This window comes from Emydura macquarii, unplaced genomic scaffold, assembly GCF_026122565.2.
Source record: "Emydura macquarii macquarii isolate MOO-44397 ecotype Brisbane River unplaced genomic scaffold, CSIRO-AGI_Emac_v2 contig_1230, whole genome shotgun sequence".
NCBI classification, from domain to species: Eukaryota; Metazoa; Chordata; order Testudines; family Chelidae; genus Emydura; species Emydura macquarii.
In genome coordinates this window covers 19,513,000-19,534,150 of record NW_027131367.1, presented here as the reverse complement: position 1 = coordinate 19,534,150, position 21,151 = coordinate 19,513,000, and the positions used below count along the sequence as shown (strand labels likewise).

Below are 21,151 nucleotides of genomic sequence, written 5' to 3'. Positions count from 1 at the left end.
CTGGACGCAGTTTTCCATTAGTGTCTTACCAGTGCTGTGAACATAGGCAAGATCATTCCCTACTTCTACTTTATATTCCCCTTTTCATACATCCAGGGATCACATTAGCCCTTTTTGAGAGCTCATGTAGAGGTGATTATCTACAGTGACCTCTAAATCCTTCTCTGAGTCACTCCTTTCCAAGGCAGTCTTGCATCCTTTAGGTATAACCTAATGTTCTTGGTTCCCAGATGAATTATCTTGCATTTGGCTGCATTAAAATGTATCTTGTTGAATTCTGACCTTTTAATCAAACAATTCAGATCACTCTGTAGCAGTGACCTGCCCTCCTCTTTATTTGCTACCCACCAGGCTTTGTGTCCTCTGCAAACTTTTCTAGCAAATGGTTAATATCATCATCTAGATTGTTGATACAAATATTAAATTGTGTTGGACCAAGATCTGATCCCTGGGGGACCACACTAAAAACGGCCTGCCTGTTGATGTCTCCCCATTAACAACCACAGTCTGAGTTTGGTCAGTGAGCCAGTTTTTAATCCATCAAATCCATACACTGTTAGTTCCATACAAGTTTTTAATCAAAATGTCGTGGCAATAAGTCAAGTACTATGCAGAAAGCCAAGTATACTATACCAATCAGTTATGTTTATCAACAAGACTTGTAATCCTGCCCAAAAAAGGACAACAGGTTTGTTTGACAGGAGGCCTACCTTCCATGAAACCACACCAACTGACATTAATTCTATTTGTAGCCTCTAATTCTTTGTTGATAGAGTCCCAAATTAACCATTCCATTATTTTACTTGGGCTCGACATCAGGTTGACAGGTTTATAGTTCCCTGGGTCACCCCTTTTACTCTTCTTAAATATTGGAACTATATTTGCAGGCCTCAAGTCCTTTGGAATTGCCCCAGTTTTGCAATATTTGTTGCAAAATTAACATCAGTGACTCAGACAGCTCCTCGGCTAGTTTCGTTAAGACTTAAAACAGTTTCATTTGAGGTCAAGTTCCAGATTGTACAGCCTGATTCCAAAAGCTGTTGAGGCTGGTGTGGTCTGTGTCACTTAATTAACCACAACAGCACCAGGGCAAGGGGAGCAGAGTCCCATCATAGTTCTGCTTGTGTAAGCTGAAATCCCCCTGCCCTGGGGAGCAGAGAGCCCTCCATCTGAAGGGGGGGGGGGGGCACGGTCTAAAGCAAAGCTGAGTACGGAAGAGCAGAGCTGCTAACTGATTGGATGGGTAGCTTGGCAGTACCTCGTGCAGAGATCTGCTGGAAAGGATGGGTGCATGGCTGGGACTGACCCGGAACAGTTTCTGCTGCCTCTGAGCCCACAGCTTTGTATGTGATGTCTCTATCAGCTGTTTTCTGCTCAAGGTAGACATCAGTTTGCTGCTGGCTCAGAACAATGTCAGCGCAGCTGCAGGCAGGAGGTGGAGGAGTGCTGCCAGGCTGCTCAGAACCAGGGGAATGTCACACAAGCTCTAGTGAAAGTGGGACAACCCCTGATTTCAGGAGAATTCTCTGGGCAACCTCATAAACCAGGCCTGGGGCCTCCTGGCCCATTACAAATGGCTTACGAACATCTGAAAAACAGGCTGTTTCCACTGCAGATTTTAAGCTCTTAGCTGTTTGGGGGCAGGGCCCAGGGTGGTGTAGGTACAGCATACAGCACCCGCGCCCTGCTCTGGGTCCGGGCCTCCCTGCTATACAGGGCATTAGAATTCTCCGCAGTGCCACATGCCTCAGGCTCGGCTCAGTTGTGCAGGAGTCCAGAGCTGGGCCGTGCCGGCGGTGTGCGGTGCCAGGGGTTCAGTGGCGCTGGGGGGGGAGGAGCAGCAGCAGGGTCAGTGCTCAGTGGCTGGATGCAAGGGGCAGAGGGGGGCGCAGTGGAGGGGAATGGCAGGGAAGGGCTGCAGAGGCTCAGTGGCTGGACAGGGGGTACCTGGGCACAATGGATGGAGGGGCACAGAGGCTGGGGGGAGGGGGCACAGTGGTGGGGTGCAGGGCAGGGGAAGAACAGGGACGGGGCACAGAGGCTGGGGGTGGAGGGGCAGAGAGGCTGGGGGGCACAGGGGTACCTGGGCACAGTGGCGGGGTGCAGGGGAGGGGCAGGGGCTCAGCGGAGACTGGAGCGGGGCAGGAGCCCGCCGCTGCTGCTGACCTGGGCGCCCAGGGCTCCTCCCCGGCCTCTCCCCTGCCCGCCGCCCCCGCCTTTCTCGCCGGACACGGGCTCCCTCCGGCAGCGGCGCGCTTGGCGGGGCGGGGCGGCCCCAGGCAGGCAGGCAGCGCGGAGCGGAGCGGAGCCGAGCGGAGCCGCCCGCCATGGAGCACGGCGCTGACGACGCCTCTCGCCTCTCTCCGCAGCAGAGCCCGGGGTCCCCGCGCGCGCCCAGGAGGAGGCCGGCCCGGGAGAGCTCGCAGACGGTGAGTGCGGCGCGGCCGGGCCGGGGCTGGCGGGGGGCGGCGAGCGATGCCCCCTGCGGGCGGGGCTGGGGCGGGCCCGGGGCGGGGCAGGCAGGCGGAAGCGGGGCACGGGGTCGGGCTCGGCCCGGAGCGCGCTGGCTGCGTTCACACCGCGGCAGCGTCTGCAGCAAATGGTCCCAGCGGGGCCGGCCCTGGAGAGTCCCGGGCTGCGGCTGAGAAAGAAGCGGCCCGACTCAGCTGTGTCTGGCCCCAGCCAGCCAGCACGGCAAACCCTCCCCGCCCCGCCCCGCAAACCCTCCCCGCCCTCCCTCCGCCGCGCCCTGCCGCGCCGTGCACCTTCCCGGCCCTTCCTCCCGGTCACCGCCGGCGTGGGTGCGGGCGTGCAGGGAAGGTAGCGTTTCCCTGCGGGACGGGACGGGGCGGGGCGAGGCGATCCTCGCTGCTGTATTTCGTAACCTCCCCCGTCACCCACGCACCCGCCCGTCCGCAGCAGACGGGACGGGAGTTCCTCAAAGGTGGTTTTGTTTGAAAGAACATGACCCACCCATGTGATGCCAGCCGGGGGGGGGGGTCAGACACTGCGGTCTTGTGGTGCCGGTTGCATGGCCTGGGCCAAATGTGCTGGTGGTGTCAGTCCGGTTCTTAGCAAAGTGGCCACCTCCCAACAGGACAGATTGGCGTTCCTGTGCTTACTGTCCAGAGAGGCCCTGGGTCTCCATGAGCGATGGACGCTGAACTCCTCTGCGCCCTGTGGGTGCTGCCTCCTGGACAGAGGTGGGGAACCTTGGTAGAGAAGCTTGTCCTGCCTGCATGCAACCTGGTCTGTGAACGAATGAAATCCTCATTCTTCAGGGCTGTCAGGGCAGCATCTCTCATCAGCGCTGAAGGTCACACACCAAAAAGCAGTTAAAATCAATGTGACACAGTTCCCCAAGCATTATCTCTGCCCTGTGCTATCATCCATACCTATTGCTGGAGGACTTCTGCCAAGAGTGGCCCACATGGCTTTCATTCTCTACCCTTTTTTGCTATTATATTTACTTCTAAGCATGTAAGTGCACTGAATTCCCCAGAGATTTAGAAGAAAAAGTTTGTTTCAATTCTAGCACTGAAGCAAATAGAGCTGAAATGGACCCTTTCCTTTGCTTCCAAGTTTGTTGGTTTTGTCAGATAAAGTTAAAGGTCACAATAATTGGATGCATCTTCTGCCGCTCTGGGATTTGGAAATTGATTAGTTTATCTGCATGTTACATGGTGGCTCAAAACTGGCTGAGATACAAAACTCCTTTTCTAAGGAGAGAAACTCCTTTTCTAAATCTGTCTTCAATAAAAAAATACAGAAAGGAAGTTTGAACAACTACTAAGGAATGCTGACTCTGCAAAATAACTGTTGATAACCAGCTGGTAAGGAAGTACTTGGAAAATGTGAATATCTACTACACAAATCAGCTGTTCTGGGTGATGTATCTAACAAGTATACTGAACCACTATCATTTCAAAACTCAAGGGACAATTCAGGAAGTAATGAAATATTGGAGAAATGGAAATTTAGCACCTTATTTTCAGTGAAGAATGATTCTGGCAATTACCATCCTACAAATGGAACTTCTCTCTCTCTAGCTGAAAGAAAGTAATGAAAGGGCATTAATATCTGGCAAAACATCCAGTTGGGTGGAAGTATCTGATATAAACTGCAGGGATGGGTGTTTGGATCAGTGTTAATGAACATCTTTATTATTGAATCAAATTGAGTAGTTTGCAACTTCACATTACAGAAAAGGGTGTTATTAATCCCCCCTGTGAAACTTTGTGACCGTATCTGGGCTTAAGTGCTCAGTGCTGACCATCTCCATAACAGAAAAATATTTGAAATTGGAGGGAATTCAGAAAACAACACAACTGATGGAGCTGGGTGGAATTTACTTACAAGGAAAGATTAGAGAAGCCAAGTGAGCTAAGCAATGACCAAGAGAGAGGGGAGTGAGCATACTCATAGTCTACAAATATTTGAAGGGTATGAACCCTGAAGGAGGGAGAGGAATGATTTGAAGTCACACGTTGTAGTGGCGTAACTAGGAGTAATGGGATGATCTTGTGAGAACAGTCTATTGATCTGCCCTTTCGTCAGCGAGGGGTACTCTTGTGCCCACACACAGGTTTGTTACAGTCCCTTTTGGTGGTCATTGAGGCACAATGGGAGTTCATTCAGTTGTCTGTGTGCCCGTGCGATGCATCCCTCTGCTGTGGTAGTGCTATCACGTCCATCAGTCTGACGGCTGTCCCATAGTGCACCAGTGACCAGTCTGGTCACCTTTCTGTACTCCACCGTCCAGCAGTCACCTAGCAACTTAAAGAGTCATGCATGCTGTGTGGCGCTCACTTGTAAGCATTTCAGAGCATGGAACCTCTGTGTCCTGAGCAGTGCTTCCTAAGGTCTGGTAAATGCCCATGCTGCTATTTGCACCTCTGCTGAAGTCCGCTGACGGGCTCACCTAGTGCCAACTGGGAACGTGGCCCAGGGAAGCCAGGGGGTGGCAGTGCTTGTCTCAGCTACTGTCCACACTGGGAGTCGAGCGCTCTGAAGGGTTGGCAGAAGGGAGAGGAGCAGACAGGTGTATAAACACACCCAAGACAACAGTGAAACACCAGGAACTCCTCCCACAGTTTGTCCATTCTACTGGAAATTGGATCTGGGTTGGGGACGGGAGGCCTCCAACCAGGACCTGTTTGCAAATGTGGTGACTGAGGCCCCAGACGCTACTCTTGAGGTGATGGATCTGGGCCAGCACCAGCTGGTGAGCACCTTCCTACTGTAGAATGGACTCCCATTCCTCTGAGTACCATGGCACCTGACACTCCCCTCGCCCTGGTTACAAATGCTGCTGTGCAGTGTAGAGCACACTTCAGCTGCCAACCCTCTGGGCGTGGAACACCGTGTGGTGTCACCCAACGTGGTGGACAAATGGCGAAGGAAGCAATATCCATGATGCATGCCTGCCTCACAGTGTCCAAAACCATAAAAGCCGCTGTTGCTTTAAAGCAGTGGTTCCCAACCTTGCTGGCTCGAGGGCCACAGATATAATTTTAGCAACCATGAAGGGCCATCAGTCTTCACCAGCAGGTCCCTCCCTGCTGCAGCCAGATGGCAGGAGTTCAGCGAGGAGGCTGCCTCTTCGCTGATCTCCTGTCTCCCTGGCTGCAGCAGGGAAACCGCACGCATCTTATAGCCCTGTGCACTCCACCTGGGTCCCTAGGCAGTGGCTCCCTTCTGCAGCCAGGGGGACGGAAGATCAGTGGCTCAGACCTCTGGCTCCAGCAGGGATCCCAGCACCTAGGGACCCAGGCAGAGCGCTTTACTCGCTGCTGGAGCCGGGAGAGGGGAGCTCTGATTTCCCCTCCCTCTGGCTCCAGAAGGGACCCCAGCACCTATGGACCTAGGCCGAGTGCTTTGCCATGCTCCCTGCTGCAGCCAGGGAGAGGGGAGCGCCAGTCTCCCGTCCCCTTGGCTGCAGCAGGAGCCTGCACCGGTCTTGTAGCCCCATGGAAACGCGCTCCGCCTGGGTCCTTAGGCACCGGCTCCCTTCTGCAGCCAGCGGGAGGGGAGACGTGAGCCACCTTGAAAGGCCCCATGGGCCACTTTTGGCCCATGGGCCACAGGTTGGGAACCACTGCTTTAAAGCATGGGATTACTCCGGCCAAAGCATTTAGGGTGGGGGTTTCAGAGGTGACTAAGGGAGTTAGGCGCATGCATGTACGTGGTCACTTAGAGGTCACTGTTCCTGCCTGGCTCATGTGACATTTGGCAGCGTCTACAAAGCAAGCAATGACTTTCATGGTGCTGCATAGGTATCTGTAAAATACACACCACTTTCCCAGCTTTAGAGCACCAAACTTTACAGTACAGGGTATCATAGGCATACCAGCTGGTTAATGTTAACCCTTCCTTGTCCCCTGACACTGTATCAGGGAAGTGTTGTGACAGTAGGCTTTCTCATCTGGAACGTAAGTTACAGAGCAATACATTTCTTCTATCCGCTGTCAGTAGATAATGTTTTCTGCACACTCCTGGAGCACTCTGTTGGGGTGTTCTAGCACAGCGTGCTACAGTATACTTCCCTGACTTGCCACGAACTCTCTTGAGCAATGTTGTTCTCTGCTCTTTGGGTAGAATCAGCCACTGCCTGAAATGGGATGTGTGAGTGTGAGTGAGTGAGTGAAACCCTGATTCCCTCTAAACAAGTCCCCCAGTTCACAGCCACAACTGGCAGTCAGCTAATGGCTCCAGGACCAGCAGCCACAGCCCTCCTGTTTCTTATCTCACTTTCTGTGACAGACCAGAGGGCGGAAGTGTGGCAGGGCATTTGAAAATGGGGCATTTGATCTTTTGTATGTCCATTGTATGGACTGTGTGAAGAGTTACCATAGCTATTGAGTACGCGGGGGGTTGCTGTGGCTACAGGCTTATCTGCTTTCTGTCTTTGACATTAATAGCCGGGCTGGCAGGCTCACTAACCTAGGTGAGCAGCTGGCAGCCTCCGGGCCGAGACACAGCAATCCAATGAGGACATGTTTGCTGAACGTAGGGGAGAACACGCCTTAGACAAGAGGAAACCTATCGGCTTGAGAGGCAAGAACTGTGTTGAGTGTTGAAGAAACAGGAGAGCGTGAGACAGCAGGAGAAATGGGAGAAGCATGTACATCTGGCTGTTACCTGGGGGCTGAATCTGAAAAAATCGGAAGCAGAGAGATGTGTAGGAGAGGTTGTTTGCTGTTGTGGGAGGTCATAGCAGGCTTCAGAGGAGAATGGGAATGTCCAGGAGTCCCAGCCCCTGTCCAGCATCCTGCATTACAGGAAATGACCAATAATGCATATTGGGATTGTTGGGATGCCTCTTTCACGCATCCCCCCTGCTTCTTTCGCTGTCATTCAGCACCACCGTGGGGTTCGGTCCTGGCAATGCCCCCTGCTTGCACAGGAATCTCTCCCGGGCTCACTCTGGGACCACGGAGGGACGTGTAATGAACAATAATAGTCACACTGATAAGTCTTTCCATTGAGTAATCACCTTAAAAAATTGTGCCTATTTCTAATTTGAATTGATCTGTCTTTAACTTTCAGGCGTCGGTTCTTGTTATGCCTTTCTCTGCCAGACTGAAGACCCTTTGAGTAGCCAGTATATTTTCTCAGCGAAGACACTTGTACATTGTGATAAAGCAAATAGATTGAGTCCCTTAAGTCTCTCACTGGAAGGAATTTTCTCCAGCCGTCAAATCATTTTTGTGGCTCTTTTTTTCACCCTCTCCTATTTTTCAACATCCTTATGAAAATGGGGACACCAGAACTAGACACACTATTCCAGTATCTCTCTCTACATCTACACAGTTACCTTTATCACCCAAACTTGTAACTTCATCAAAAAATGAAATCAGGTTTGGTTGACAAGACCGGTTTTCTCTGAGACTATATTGACTGGCATTAATTATATTCCCACCCTTTAATTCTTTATTGACTGAAGCCCCTATCAACTTTTCCATGATTTTGCCTGGGACTGACGTCAGATTAGCTGGCCTATAATTGCTCAGGTCATCCTCCCTGCCCTTTTTTTTTTTTAAATATTGGCACAACATAGCACTTCTTCATTCTTCAGGAATTTCCCCAGTATTCCAAGGTTTATTAAAAATTAACATCAGCAAGCCAGAGTTGTGCTCAGCCAGCTATGTCAGGACTCCTGAGTGCTAGTTATTCAGGCATGCTGATTTAAAAATGTTTATCCTTAGTAGACGCTGTTCGGCATATTGCTTAGTTACTAATGGACTGGAAAGTACTCCATCCTCTTCCTGTGATGTGAGTACATTATCCTACTTCTTTCCAAACACAGAACACTTCTGCCTTATTGTAGCGTATATTGTTTGTCTCTACTTCTCACCAGGCAAAGTGCCCAGCCATTGTAGGAACCGTTTAATGAGAGCTGCATGTTTTCAGAGACAGCAATTCATCGTTTGCAGATAATTTCCCAAACCTGAGTTGGACTGATTCTCGTCCATCTTGTTGATGTTTTTGAATGGTTTAGTGAACTAATTTTATGACTACAGTGACCTAACATGAAGTTGGGCTGCACAAGTTGAAGAAGGCTTTTTTCATACTACTTTGACTCTTGCCAATTTCTCAGAAGACTTTGAGGTCAAGGCTGCCATTCCCTTTGCTGAGGAAGGGATCAGCAAAGCCATATTGCTACCAGATGGGCAAGTTTCATTGACTGAACTGTCTTATTATGACTCAATGAAGGTTCCATTTAAAAGAGAAGATGTTTGTTGGTTTTGATGTAAATGTGACTACACACCATATTTATCACCAACTCTGAGACTGCTTCATCTGTGTGCTTTTTTCATATCTTGGTGAAGCAGGGTTTTCAAGAATGGTTGCCATTATAAAAAAGTACCATCAATAGTTGAGTGTTGAGAATGAGCTACTTTTGAGTCTGAGAAATGTCATGCTTTGCAACCCTGGACAGGCTCATCCATCTCATTAGTCATTAATATTCATACAAGAAGACAAAGGTTATTACAGGCAAATTAAATTGACGTTCATTTTGGGTGTAAATTTGGAGAAATATCCATTTTTATAGATTCATAAATCTAAGGAGAGAAAGGTCCATAATGACCATCTCTTCTGATCTCCTGACTCATACAGGGTCGGAATTTCTACATCAGGCCCAAAACTTCTGAAGTTGTAGTTTCAGTCTTGATTTAAAGACTCCAAGTGGTGGAGAATCCACTCCATCCTTAAATAAGTTGTACCAGTGCTTAATTACCCTCACTGCCAAACATTTGGATTGAATTTCAAATTTGAATTTCTCTAGCTTCAGCTTCCAAATGTTGGATTTTGTTTTAGCTTTGTCTGTGTGTGTTAGCTTAAAGAGCGCTCTGTTATCAACTTGTGGGTACTTGTAGGCCATGATTAAGTCACCTCGTAACCCTCTTTTGGATAAATTAACTAGATTGCGCTTTTTCAGTTTCTCACTTTGACATATTTTCCAGACCCTGAATCATTTTTATAGCTAATTTCTGAACTTCTCCCAGTTTTTCAACGTTCTTTTTGAAATGTGAACGCAGAGCTGGTCACAGTATCCAGTAATGGTTTCATTAATGCTGTATATTTCTCTGCTTATGCATCCAAAGATTGAGTTCACCCTCTTAGCCACAGCATCACACTGGGAATTCATGTTTAGCTGGTTATCTACTGTTATCCCCATGTCCTTTTCAGTATCTCTGTATGCCAAAATACCCTATCTCCTGTCTTGTAAGTGTGAGAAAGATAGGTTATAAACCATACATTTGTCAAATAATTCAGTCATTTACCTCTACTAGATTTCTCACTGTTCTTAGGATCTGTGTTCCTTAGCTAAAGTACGGACAAGAGAATTATTATAAATCAATTAGTTTGATTAGCCAAAACAGCATTTTAAGCAGGTAAGAAATTAGAGAAAGTGAGTAAAGATGGTTAGATGATAGTACTCACAGTATCAAAATTCAACTCAACATGAGAAGTTGCAGTTTATCAAAAGATGATAAATCAATTCAATTAATGCAAGGTCTTATCACAATCTTATTACAAAGATGAACTTTTATCTGAGATCTGTGCTAGTCTGGGCAAGTGATTTTGTATCAGCATGGAACTATGGAATCTTAAGTACAGATCCTCATTCATCTCCAGTCTAGTTCTATGATGATGGAATTATGGGACTCCTCAAAACTACCTTGCCCAGGTTATACTCAGAGCCAGGCGTTCCCACTTAGAACACAAGACTTCATAGATTCTAAGGCCTGAAGGGACCACTGTGATCATCTAGTCTGACTTCCTGTAGAACACAGGCCAGAGAATTACCCTGAATTAATTGCTATTTGAACTAGATCATGTCTTTTACAAGAGCATCTAATCCCAATTTAAACATTATCAGTGATGGAGAATCCACCACAACCCTTGTTAAGATGTCCCAATGGTTAATTACCCTCACCGTTAAAAAAATTGCACTTTATTTCCTCTCTGAATTTGTCATTACATCCAAAACATAATATGCAGGTGATAATTTTGAAGCCTTTCTAATTTTTCTGGTATTTAAGCAGTACTGTGGGCTCTTATCCATTTTAATCAAAGGTTCAAACAGTGCTAAAATCTTCAGCTTACAAGCCAATTCAACACTACTTCCTCTTTTCATCTAGGAACTGTCATTTCTCTTGTCAACAAAGTGTGTGATTTCTAAGCTGAACTCTTAGAAACACTCAGGGTTTTTCCCAGTAACATTTGCTGTAGGGAAGCACAGTTTTGTCTTACAAATTGTATTACTCTTAGTGTAATGAGTTTCTCCAGCCTCCACATTCTCAATTAAGTTAGTGATTCAGCATAAGTTCTAGACAATTAAGACAAACTGTGAGTGAAATACAAGTATATGTCATACATTTTAGTCATTCAGAGGGTTTTAACTGAGGCACTTGATTCTAGAAAGCTTAACATAACCATGTTGTCACTTGGTGAAACAATACATGCATAACTAGGTTTGGCAGACTTTTTTTTAATATAATATTGATAGATGTTGTTTATTTTAAGCAGGGCTACCATATTTCAGGTTCCTGAAAAGAAGACAGTGTCAGAGCTGAAGGGCAGGGAGGGGGAACTGGGGGAGATATTTGGTGGGTGCTGGAAAGGGGGGTGTGTACTGGGAGAAGGTGTTTGGAGATGCTGGGGGGAGTATTTGGGGGATGCTGGTGAGGTGTCTTTGTAATGGGAGTGGGTGTTTGGGAAGTGCTAGATGGATGTGTGTGTACTGGGAGGGTTACCTGGTGGACGCTAGAGGTACCTGGAAGCCTCACTCTCGAGGTGGGGGCAGTGTTGCTCCCTGTCAGAGTGGTACGGCGGCTGGCGCAGGCCTGGAACACAGCACCAGCCCATCAGTCAGTGCCTCCCTGCGGGTCTCTCCCCCTCCCCAGGGCTGGGAGCTGGAGTGGGCAGGATCCGGCTGCAGGGGGTGACCAGTTGAGGCACGGAGACAGCTTTCTGAGCTGTGATGTCTGCTGCCCAAAATTCCCAGACGTTGCCTCTTCTTGAAAAATCTGCCCGGACAGAGGGCATAGTGTCAAAAAACAGCTCATGTCTGGGAAAACCCGGACGTATGGTAACCCTAGTTTTAAGCATTTTTTTTCAGTTTTTACCAATTTAAATTTTCACAGTTGCGGGAAATTATGGGGAGGGGGGAGCGGACGGGAAGGGAGGGGAGGGGAGGTAAGACAGTAGGGAAGTTAGTCAATAATTATTTCATTACAGTAATTCAAAAAATTAAAGCTTTAACTATTAAAACACAAATTGTCAACATCCTTTTTAAAAATATATCAACTAAATATCCTTAAATCAAACTCTAGTCAGTTCTTAAGCATCATATTTCTTACATTGTCTGTCAGTAAATGTTGATTACTATGGATGGAAATATTTTTGTCAGTTTTGCATGTGCGGTGAAATGGACATGTACCAATTATAATCTATTCCTTCCAAGCCTATGTATAAGTCATTTTGCTATTTCTCAGTTGCAACTGGCCTGAAGGTGGGTTCTCCAGCTCAGCTGCACAGTTGCAATGACTGGTTCCTTGAGGTACCTAGAGAGTTCATTCATTCAGGTAATTCACTACGGGTGTTATGATACCAAGTTCTTGTCCCTTCCAGATTTTGCAGCATTCTCCCTAGATGATACTTTAACAGATAGGGTTAGCAGGTGCTTGTCAGTGGAAGGCGTTAGTTGTTAACAGCGGGGAGTGTGCTCCCTGGCTAGGCGATGACAGTTCTTTCTTGTCTGGTGTGGCTGTGTTGAACAACGTGGCGTTTTATCCATGTTCTGCTGGGCAGGGCAGCGAAGCATGATGAGATAGTGATCCAGGCTTCTTGCAGTGATTTGAGAAGTCCTGCCAGGTCATTAGCTGTGTTGCTCCCCATCGTCATGATAATAAAATGCTGATGGACTAGAATCGTAAGATATGAAAACATCATCTTGCTTTTCTCCAAATACAGACCAAAAACTTGTTGTGCATCATAGAATCCTAGAATATTAGCGTTGGAAGGGACCTCAGGAGGTCATCTAATCTAACCCCCTGGTCAAAGCATGTCATGGTTGACAATTTTACATCCTTATCCTATGGTAATGCTACTGTACCATTGTTAGGATTTCATTTGTTTTTGATACATTTAAAGAATTGCTTCTTACAGTCTTACTGGCCATAGATTTTTCATTGATACCTTTATCAGTAATCAGCATTTCCTAACTGCTGCTGTGTAGTCATTGCTATCAGCTTCCTCATTTTTCAATTTGGTTTCTTAATATTTTAACTGCTGCATTAATTTCTCTCTTAACCAGAATGATTTTTTTTAAGGAAAGAAGCCTTCTTAAATCATTGTAGAGTTGTGGGGTTTGGGGTCATTTAATAGAGAATTTTTGCATTATGTTGCTAATATAGTGTGAGTTATATAAAGACTTGCCTGGCATATTTGCAAGATTGGGAAAGTCATTAACAGGGGTTGAGGACTGTAGGAGGGCTTGTGAAAATACTGGTGGTCTAAAAGTCACTTGCGGCTCTGAAGATTTTGGAAACCACTGATTTCGAGGATTGTCGCCTGAAGGATTGTGCAGAAAAGCGGGTTTTGAGAAATGCAAGGCGACATGTGATACAAGCCTAGGGAGCACGTTCCAGGTATAAAGGGGCAGTTTGCGGGAAAGCATGGCAATGCTTGTGGAAGGAGCGCCCGGAGAGGAAGTCAGAACTGTCCAAGCACAAGATGCACTCAGGAGAGTAGCAGGCGAAGAGATGCAGCTGGGCATAGCCTGGAAAGAGAAGCCATGGAGAAAGCAACCTGCTCTTTCTATTAGCTTTGATCAGCACTTGGAGGCACTGGACCAGCTCCTTACTAAGCTTGCAAATTAAGTTCCTTGGAATGTCTCTCTCCACCTGGGCAAGAGTGTTTTAAAGCACACGTATACTGACCCTCCCTGCCCCTTCCCCCCAGCTGCTGATTTCCTTGGCAGTAAGAACAGGAAAAGTCAGGGCAGCCTTGGTTCTCTGGGGAAATCAGCAGCCCTTGAAGCCCATAGTTTGAAACCACTGGTGTATTGCATTATCTGAGCATGTGGTTGTGTCATCCAAGCTGCATTGTGATCATGCATATGCACAAGGGCAGAGTAGAAGGTGTGCTCACATCTTGACTCTGGTATTTCCTGCCTTGAGGGCAATTCCCATTGTAATCACAGGGTTGCATTCATTTTGGGTTTGTCATGTAATGAAAGAAATATCCTCCTTTTGTCCCAGAGGACGTGTTTCACTTGGGCATTATTCCACGCTGACCCTGGCAGTGCCTGGCAGGTGCTCCTCCATTGACTACGCACAGGAAGCTACACTTTCCTTTTGCCTTTCACTGCTTTTTCCAAGTATTTTTCAAAGGTCCCGTCACTCTAATCCAGTTTGGAGATCAAAGCAAAGAGGGAAAGAGAAGTGCAGTGTTATAAATCAGTTCCAACAGGGTGTTAAGCTATTATGTATTTGCTGTGCCCTGTATTGAATCTGGCCAGTGTACAAGGCCTGCGAGCTGCTTGCCAAATCCTCCTTTGTTCTGGGTGTAGAGGACAAAAGAAGAAAGGCTTCACTGAAGAGATTGGCCAGCCCAGTCCTAGGATCCTCTGAAAACCCCTGCAGCTGATGATATGATTTGATCCACCAGCAGCTCCTGGAGGGGCTGCATCTGTTGTTAGGGTTTGGTAGTGGTGAAGAAGACAATACTGCTGCATTTCAGAGTTAGTGCCGAGTCACTTGGCAGGAATTGTCTCTGTAAAGCCCTTTAACAATTCCAAGAATGAATAGACTTTCCACATTACATAAATGTAAAGAGATTCTACAGTCCCTTGCCTCATAACAGTCTCAGAGCCGTGCTTGGCACAGAGCTCCCCGAGAAGCCATTAGAGGAGCTGGAGTACTTGGGGATGAGAGCCAAAACCCACTGCAAGAGGTGAACAGCTGGTCTATGCAAACAGCCCAGGGCAGTGCTGCCAGTTGCACAGAGGGATCGCTTCCCACAGTGCATTGCTCTCTGTCAGTGCAGGAGCTGCTATTGTGGAAGTGCTCCTCTGACCCAAGGAGCATAGTGTGAATATGTAGCCGTGGTTTGATTACAGGGGTGGCTGGACATCTGTGCAACTTGCATCAGCAAAGCTCTGTAGGGTAGACGAGGCCTTTGTAGCTGGGCCTTGCCGAGACAAAGAAAGATGGAAGCATGGCTGGGTTGGGCAGTCTTTTTCACTCTTACTTTTTTAATATTTGCTCTCTTGATTGAGCCATGGGTGCCCAGGGCAGTCTTACTGCCGGCAATGGTCCTGTGGATTGTGAGGCAGGGTTTTGGTGTGGCCATGCAAAGGGAATAGGTTAAAAGAGCATCCTGACTGGTGACTAATGTGACCTTCCATGGCTAGGGCAGCCACCTGAGAATGCCAAGGTCAGGGCAGGCTGTAAAAGGAGAGCAGATTCTCCCTGCACTGGTGGGTGGCACTGAAAACAGACTTCCCAACCGGCCACAAACTGTGCTTCTGATTCCCCCAAACCAGTTATCAAGAAGCCAGTACACAAATACACACTGCCCCCTTTACTGCATTTCAGTCTCTGGCTCCCAGTCAGCCACTAGGTCCAGTAAAGAGACCAGTTATTTGAACTCTATGCTCTTTACTAAAAAGGTTCCTTCTGACCCCAAAGGGTCAGCCACAGTACCAGATCAGTATAAGTTTGGATCTTACCCAAAATACCACGCTGCCAGCCAATCCTTTAGTAACTAAAACTAAAGATTTATTGTAAAAAGAAAGGAACAAATGACAAGAGAAATGTTAAAGGATTAAAGCAATCAGATACATACAAATGATTGAAAGTCCATATACATCAAGTTTCTGGGAGAATTGTGGAGTTGCAGGCTTCCTCTGGAATGCATCCAGTATCTGGATCCTTTGGTTCAGTTGCAAGTGAATTGATCCAGAGGCAGTTATGTGTCTGTAGCTGAACAGGAACAAAAGACAAAATGGTTTTCCAGGCCACCACCTTATATACCTCCTGGCCCTGGCCATGCTGTCTTGTGGAATTTTACAGGAACCAAAATGGAGTCCAGAGTCACATGGGCAAGTCCTGGTGACTTATCAGGTATATCCCTGGCTTCTCCCCTTGGGCCCCTTGCCCCTGGGAATGTCTTAATGGGCCATTAAGCAGGCTATTGTTTTGCAGCCATCCTGTCTGAGTCGTTACCCAGACAGCACAATTTGAAATGCTGATATATCAAACATATCCATAACTTCCATCTCACATATAACACATGAACATAAACATCATCATCTTACTTAGCACATTATGGCCTTTCTAACAGTACCTGACATGGCATATATCACATGAATTATTATGAGTTTGACATACTGATGTCAAACAATATACTAAATGCCCCCGCCCCCCCCCAATCCAGCCAGCGTGACACCCCCAACGCGCGAGATTGGTGTAGAAAGGAGTAATCAGAGCTCCTGAATACACCTCAAGGGCCCCCCTGATCCAGCCAGCGTGACAACTAACCCTGTCTTTCACCCCGCCCCATTATCTATTTTAATTAGGAAGCAAAACAAAAAAACCAATGAAGGTACGGTCTATAACAGCCTAAGGGCTTGTCTACACATACCGATTCTAGAATAGCTGTTCCTGAATAACTCCCTGTGGACGCTCTTATTCTGGAATAAGAGCGCCTCGTTCCTGTTAAACTTAATCTGCTTTCGAAGTGTGTTAAATTAAACAGGAACGAGATGATCTTATTCCGGAGTAAGTGTGTTCACACGTGGTTATTCCAGAACAGCTACTGCATTTTACCCCACCTCAATCTGAATTAATTTTCAAGTGTAGACAAACCCTAAAAGAGCCACATAGTTTCATTGCTCTAACCCTTGTCCTTTCTTGCTGTGCCACATGGTACCTCAAAATAGGACCTTGAAACCCCCATATTCACCACTGTGATATGCTTATGATATGCTTTGTACAATGCATGCCTTGTGAGGTTTCATTTAAAAAGTCTTGCTCTGTTGAACATTACTATCCTGTGTGTGCTGTTAGTGTATGTGACGTTATGAAGTATTGATGTAGGTTTGTCACTGAAATACGGGGTAAGTGGGAAATGCCCACAGCTACCCTTTCAGCGAAGGAGCAACTGACAAGACCGCTTTACATCTAGACTGGCCAGTCGGGGGTTGATGGCCCATTAAGGGGAATCCACTCTGCCAGTGGCCATCCCAGAGACTCCTCAGAGGGCAGGTACACATTGGAGGTGGCCTAACTCTTGACATAGCAAGGATCTTTCTAGCAGCTGGAGGAAAGTATAAAAGAGGAGCAGAGAGATCACCACTTGGCCTCTCTCCTCCCCTATTTCAGCACCTGGTAGATTGTTTGGAAGACGAAGACTTTGAACGGGGAGATTGGTCCCAGGCTGAGAGGGAATTCAGCATGTGTATTAAAAATTATAAACTACATAGAACATCCAATGGGGTGAGAAAAGCTGTTTGATTCAAATCTTGCTTAGTCTGTTAAAGTTAGAGGTTAGAATGCGATTCTATTTTTATTTCTTGTGCAACCAAATTTTGACCTCTGTGCCTAACACTTATTATCACTTAAAATCTATCTTTCTGTACTTAATACGTTTATTTTAATGTTTTATCCTTACCAATGAGTTTTGTCCAAAGTGCTCGGGAAATCTGCTCAGATTTCAAAGGTTGATGCATGTCCACTTTTCCTATGATGAAGTGGCAAATCAATCAATTAAGTAATGGGCTTGCACTGTTCAAGAGAAGGTCTTGAGCAATGTGAGATGGTGCATTTCTGAGGTGCAAGGCTGGGAAAAGTGGCTGGTGTCTCTCTCTGTATAATTCATGAGTGGCTCATGGAGCATTCATGCAACGTAGCTGGGTGTGTCCCTGCATGCTGTTCACTGAGTGACCACAGCACCTGGATGGGTCTTGCTGCTGGTCACTAGCACAGCATTGTAAGAGACAGCCCAGCCTGAAGAGCTGGGGGGGCACAGCGGTCCCACAGTTCCAGGTTGTGCCCCAGGGATCCCATCAAACTTTCTTAGTTGCTGTTAATTGCTGTGCAATAGTCTGTACCTTGGAAACTGCTGTGTGGGCACCTGCACCTCCGTGAAGCCCAGTTGACTTCAAAGAGCTCCATGCAGAGTGTTGGCAGGACTGGGACTTTTACTTTAGTGCTCTTTTGGGCACATGTAAAGCATCCTGCACAGTAGGAATAACAAAAAATGTTGTGGTCCTGTCAAAAACCAAAGTAACCACATTTGTCCGAGCTGATGTGTAGTTTGTAAAACCCTCGGTGCTCCCTGCTGCTCGTGGTTCTGTTTATTCTTTAGGCGTTTGTAGTTTTCCTTTTAATCTTCGTTCCATTGTTTCATTAGAGATACGGGTTAAACTCACTAGATGGTACCTGCCAGAATCCAGCTTCTTTCCTTTTTTGAAAATTGGTGCCGTGTTTACTGTCATCCAGGCTGTCACTACCTCCCGGCTCTCTGTGTCGTTCCAAATATAATTGTCTGTAATTCAGCGAATTCAACATTGCATCTCAGTTGCCGCTTTGTACGTGCACAAATTTCACTCACTCACTTCTTATCAGCAAATAAATTCACAAGCATTTCGTTGTTTTTTACCTGCCCTGTTTGACAGGCTTTTTGCTTGGTTTTTGCAGATAAACTGTGTGACTTTTCCCCACCGAGACACGATGCCAGAACAGCAGTTGCTGAAACCCGCTGAATGGAGCTACTGTGATTATTTCTGGGTAAGCAGGCATGTGCCATAGGCTGCAGCTTCTGAGATTCGGGAAGAGCAGAACAAATTGCTAAGCTTGTGTTAAGAGCGCAGATCAGAATTCAGTGCGCAAAGTTGCTGAAAAAGACGCACTTCAGCGAGGGGCAGCACCCACTCTGCTGGGTCACTTGTGCAGGGTCTTTAAGAAAGTACTTGTCTGTTGGAAACACAAGAGCCTCTGTGTGCTGCGTGCTCCTGTCTGCATAGTGCAGCGTGGTGTGAGAGGTGCTGAACTTTCCCTCCAGAACAAAGAGAAAACAAGGGAAGGGCTCATAGGGCAAGAGAATGAACACACTCCTGCAAGGAGAGGGGAGGCCTTATTATCCTCTGCCCCAACCACCGGAGCGGGCTGCACTTAGGAGAGAGGGAGCACCTGACATGCTGCGATGGGCAGGTAGGGAGGGCAGAGAAAAGTCCAGGCTCCAGTGAGCAGAGTCAGAGGAGTCTCTCAGTCCATCAGAAGAACTGGGTGCACGGCAGCAGCATCAAGGAGCCCCAGAAAGGAGGGGGGCGAGACACACACTGGAGGGAGAAACAAAAGCGACCTTAATGGTAAAGAAACAGCAGGAAACCCCTCCAGGAATGTTTTTGTCAAGGCACAGAAGTTATGGTGAAGGGAAATGGGTCAGCATCTCCTGTAACCCTTCTAGGGAGCTGAAACTTTGCTGATACATCAGCATGGCCCAAGTGGGTAAGCCATCTCGAGCAGTTTCATGTGATATCAGGACTTGCTAATAAAGGTGGTGAGCACCGAGATAGGGACGGACCGGTCCTGCAGCTGTTTTTGTGCTGGCAGATTCCTGTATCTTTGCAGCACCACTTGCGGGACTGGGGCCTTCATCTCCTCGTCTGTGCTACGGGAGATGAGGCGGATAACGTTCTGCTCACGTCATGCCCAACGACACTGACATCTATTGCACAGGGGAGGGAGAGCAGGCCTTCCAGAACATCACCTGGGAATCGTCTGGATGTGAATCTCAGCGTGCTGCAGCTCAGCTAACGACCTCACAGATGTGCAGAGCACAACGCCAGCGTCGCTCCAACTGAAGACTTGGGGACAGGAAACAAAGAATGGAAAAGATGTTGAGCTTGCCGTACCTTCCTGCTCTCTGTCTTCCCCCCTCCCCAGCCATCTTGGGAAATGGTGCCCAGCCAGAAAATGTACTGCTGGTCGGAAATCTTCTATCAGAAAATGCTGACTCATCAAAATCAAAATGTTTTCAGGCCACAAATCAATGACATCTACATTTTCTATTGGAAATTATCAAAATGTTTTATTTTTGACTTTTATCATTTTACTTGTATGATAGAATAGAATAGCTGACATGATGGAAGTCAAACAATAATGTTTCAGAATATTTCATTTCGTAAAAAATTCAGACTTTGCCTTTGGTTCCCCATTTGGGGCAAAACAAAATCTCAGCATTTCTTGCGTGATGGAAATGCCATTATTTTGACCTGCTCTAATAAAAAGTGTCCTTATCCACCATTATTCCGATCTTCCAAGGGGTAGAAGTGACATATGCCAAAGCAGATCCAGAGGGGATGGCCACAAAAAGCCATTGTCTGAAGATGGCAGTCCTCAGAACCATGAACAGAACTAAAGAAAAAGATTACCCAGCAGATTTATTAACAGAGCTGTCAGTGCCTAACCGTGGCGTAGCTCAAAGAGCAAGGAGCCAGACAGAGATACCCCTACAGGACAAATGACACAGAGGTCTCTCCTGGCCAATGGGAGAAGCTATTACTGGTGTCCAAGTGACAGACACTGAAAGCTCTAAATAATTGAGGATTTCTTCACTTACCGTAGATGCAAGTCACGTAGTTTGTGGGATAGTCTCTGACGTTTGTGTATTTTACTGGACATTGCTACGCTAGCAAGGCAATTTCAGCAATAGACATTCAAAGAACCTAGACACATGTCCTGCTTAAGAGAAATCTCTCCTCAAGTAGCATGCGCCTGGGATGGAATATGCACAGATTCTGATGTGTTTCCCTGCTCTTTTCCTGGTGATCTCATCCACAAACACCGCTTTGATTATCATCTTTACCTATCTATGGTACTTATCTGGCCCTATCATGGAAGTATCTGAGCGACCCATAATTTTTAATGTTTTGATACAGGTAGGGACTGAGGCCCAGAGACATTAAGGCCTGGTCTACACCTAAAATTTAGGTCAACCTAGCTACATGGCTCAGGGGTGTGAAAAATTCACACCCTGAGTGACATAGTTAAACTTACGAAAGCCCCAGTATAGACACTGTTGACCTAGCTACTGCCTTTCAGTGGCGTGGATTTACTACAGCGATGGAAAAACCCATTCTGCCGCTGGAGCACGCGTCTACACTATGGCGCTACAGCGGCGTAGCTGCAGTAGCGTCTGCGGTGTAGACATGCTGTAAGGCTGGAATTTTCAAAGGGGCCTAAGGGAGGTAGGGACAGATCTGTAAAGGTTTTTCCAAAGATGTTTAAATCAATATGAGTTAGGCACCTTGGTGCTTTTGACAACCACACAAGGTGCCTCTTTGCATCTTAAGGCACCTGAATACCTTTAAAAATCTGGCCCTAAGGGTCTTGCCCAAGGTCACACATGGAGTCTGTGTCAGAGCAGATGTGAACTCACATCTCCAGCATCCCAGGCTAGCACCCAGCCCATGTCCTATCTTCATGCTGATGACTCACAGAGCTACCTCTCTGCTCTGGACCTGGCCAAAACTGAACTCCTGATCTTTCCTCCCAAGTCCTTCTGTCTTCCCCCTTTCTCTGTCACAATGGACAGCACCACCACCGTCCCTGTCATACAGACCTGCAGACTT

At 47.1% G+C, this 21,151-nt stretch overlaps 1 protein-coding gene across 3 annotated transcripts in view; it reads left to right on the top strand.

Annotated features, from left to right (window-relative positions):
• GAS7 (growth arrest specific 7) overlaps positions 1-21,151 on the top strand; it is a 173,640-nt gene that overhangs the window by 113,942 nt on the left and 38,547 nt on the right. For all 3 annotated transcript variants that reach the window (XM_067547715.1, XM_067547716.1, XM_067547714.1), the window contains 2 exons: positions 2,370-2,429; positions 18,216-18,305. In XM_067547715.1, the coding sequence (XP_067403816.1) occupies positions 2,370-2,429; positions 18,216-18,305 (150 nt within the window). The remainder of the gene's footprint in view (positions 1-2,369; positions 2,430-18,215; positions 18,306-21,151) is intronic.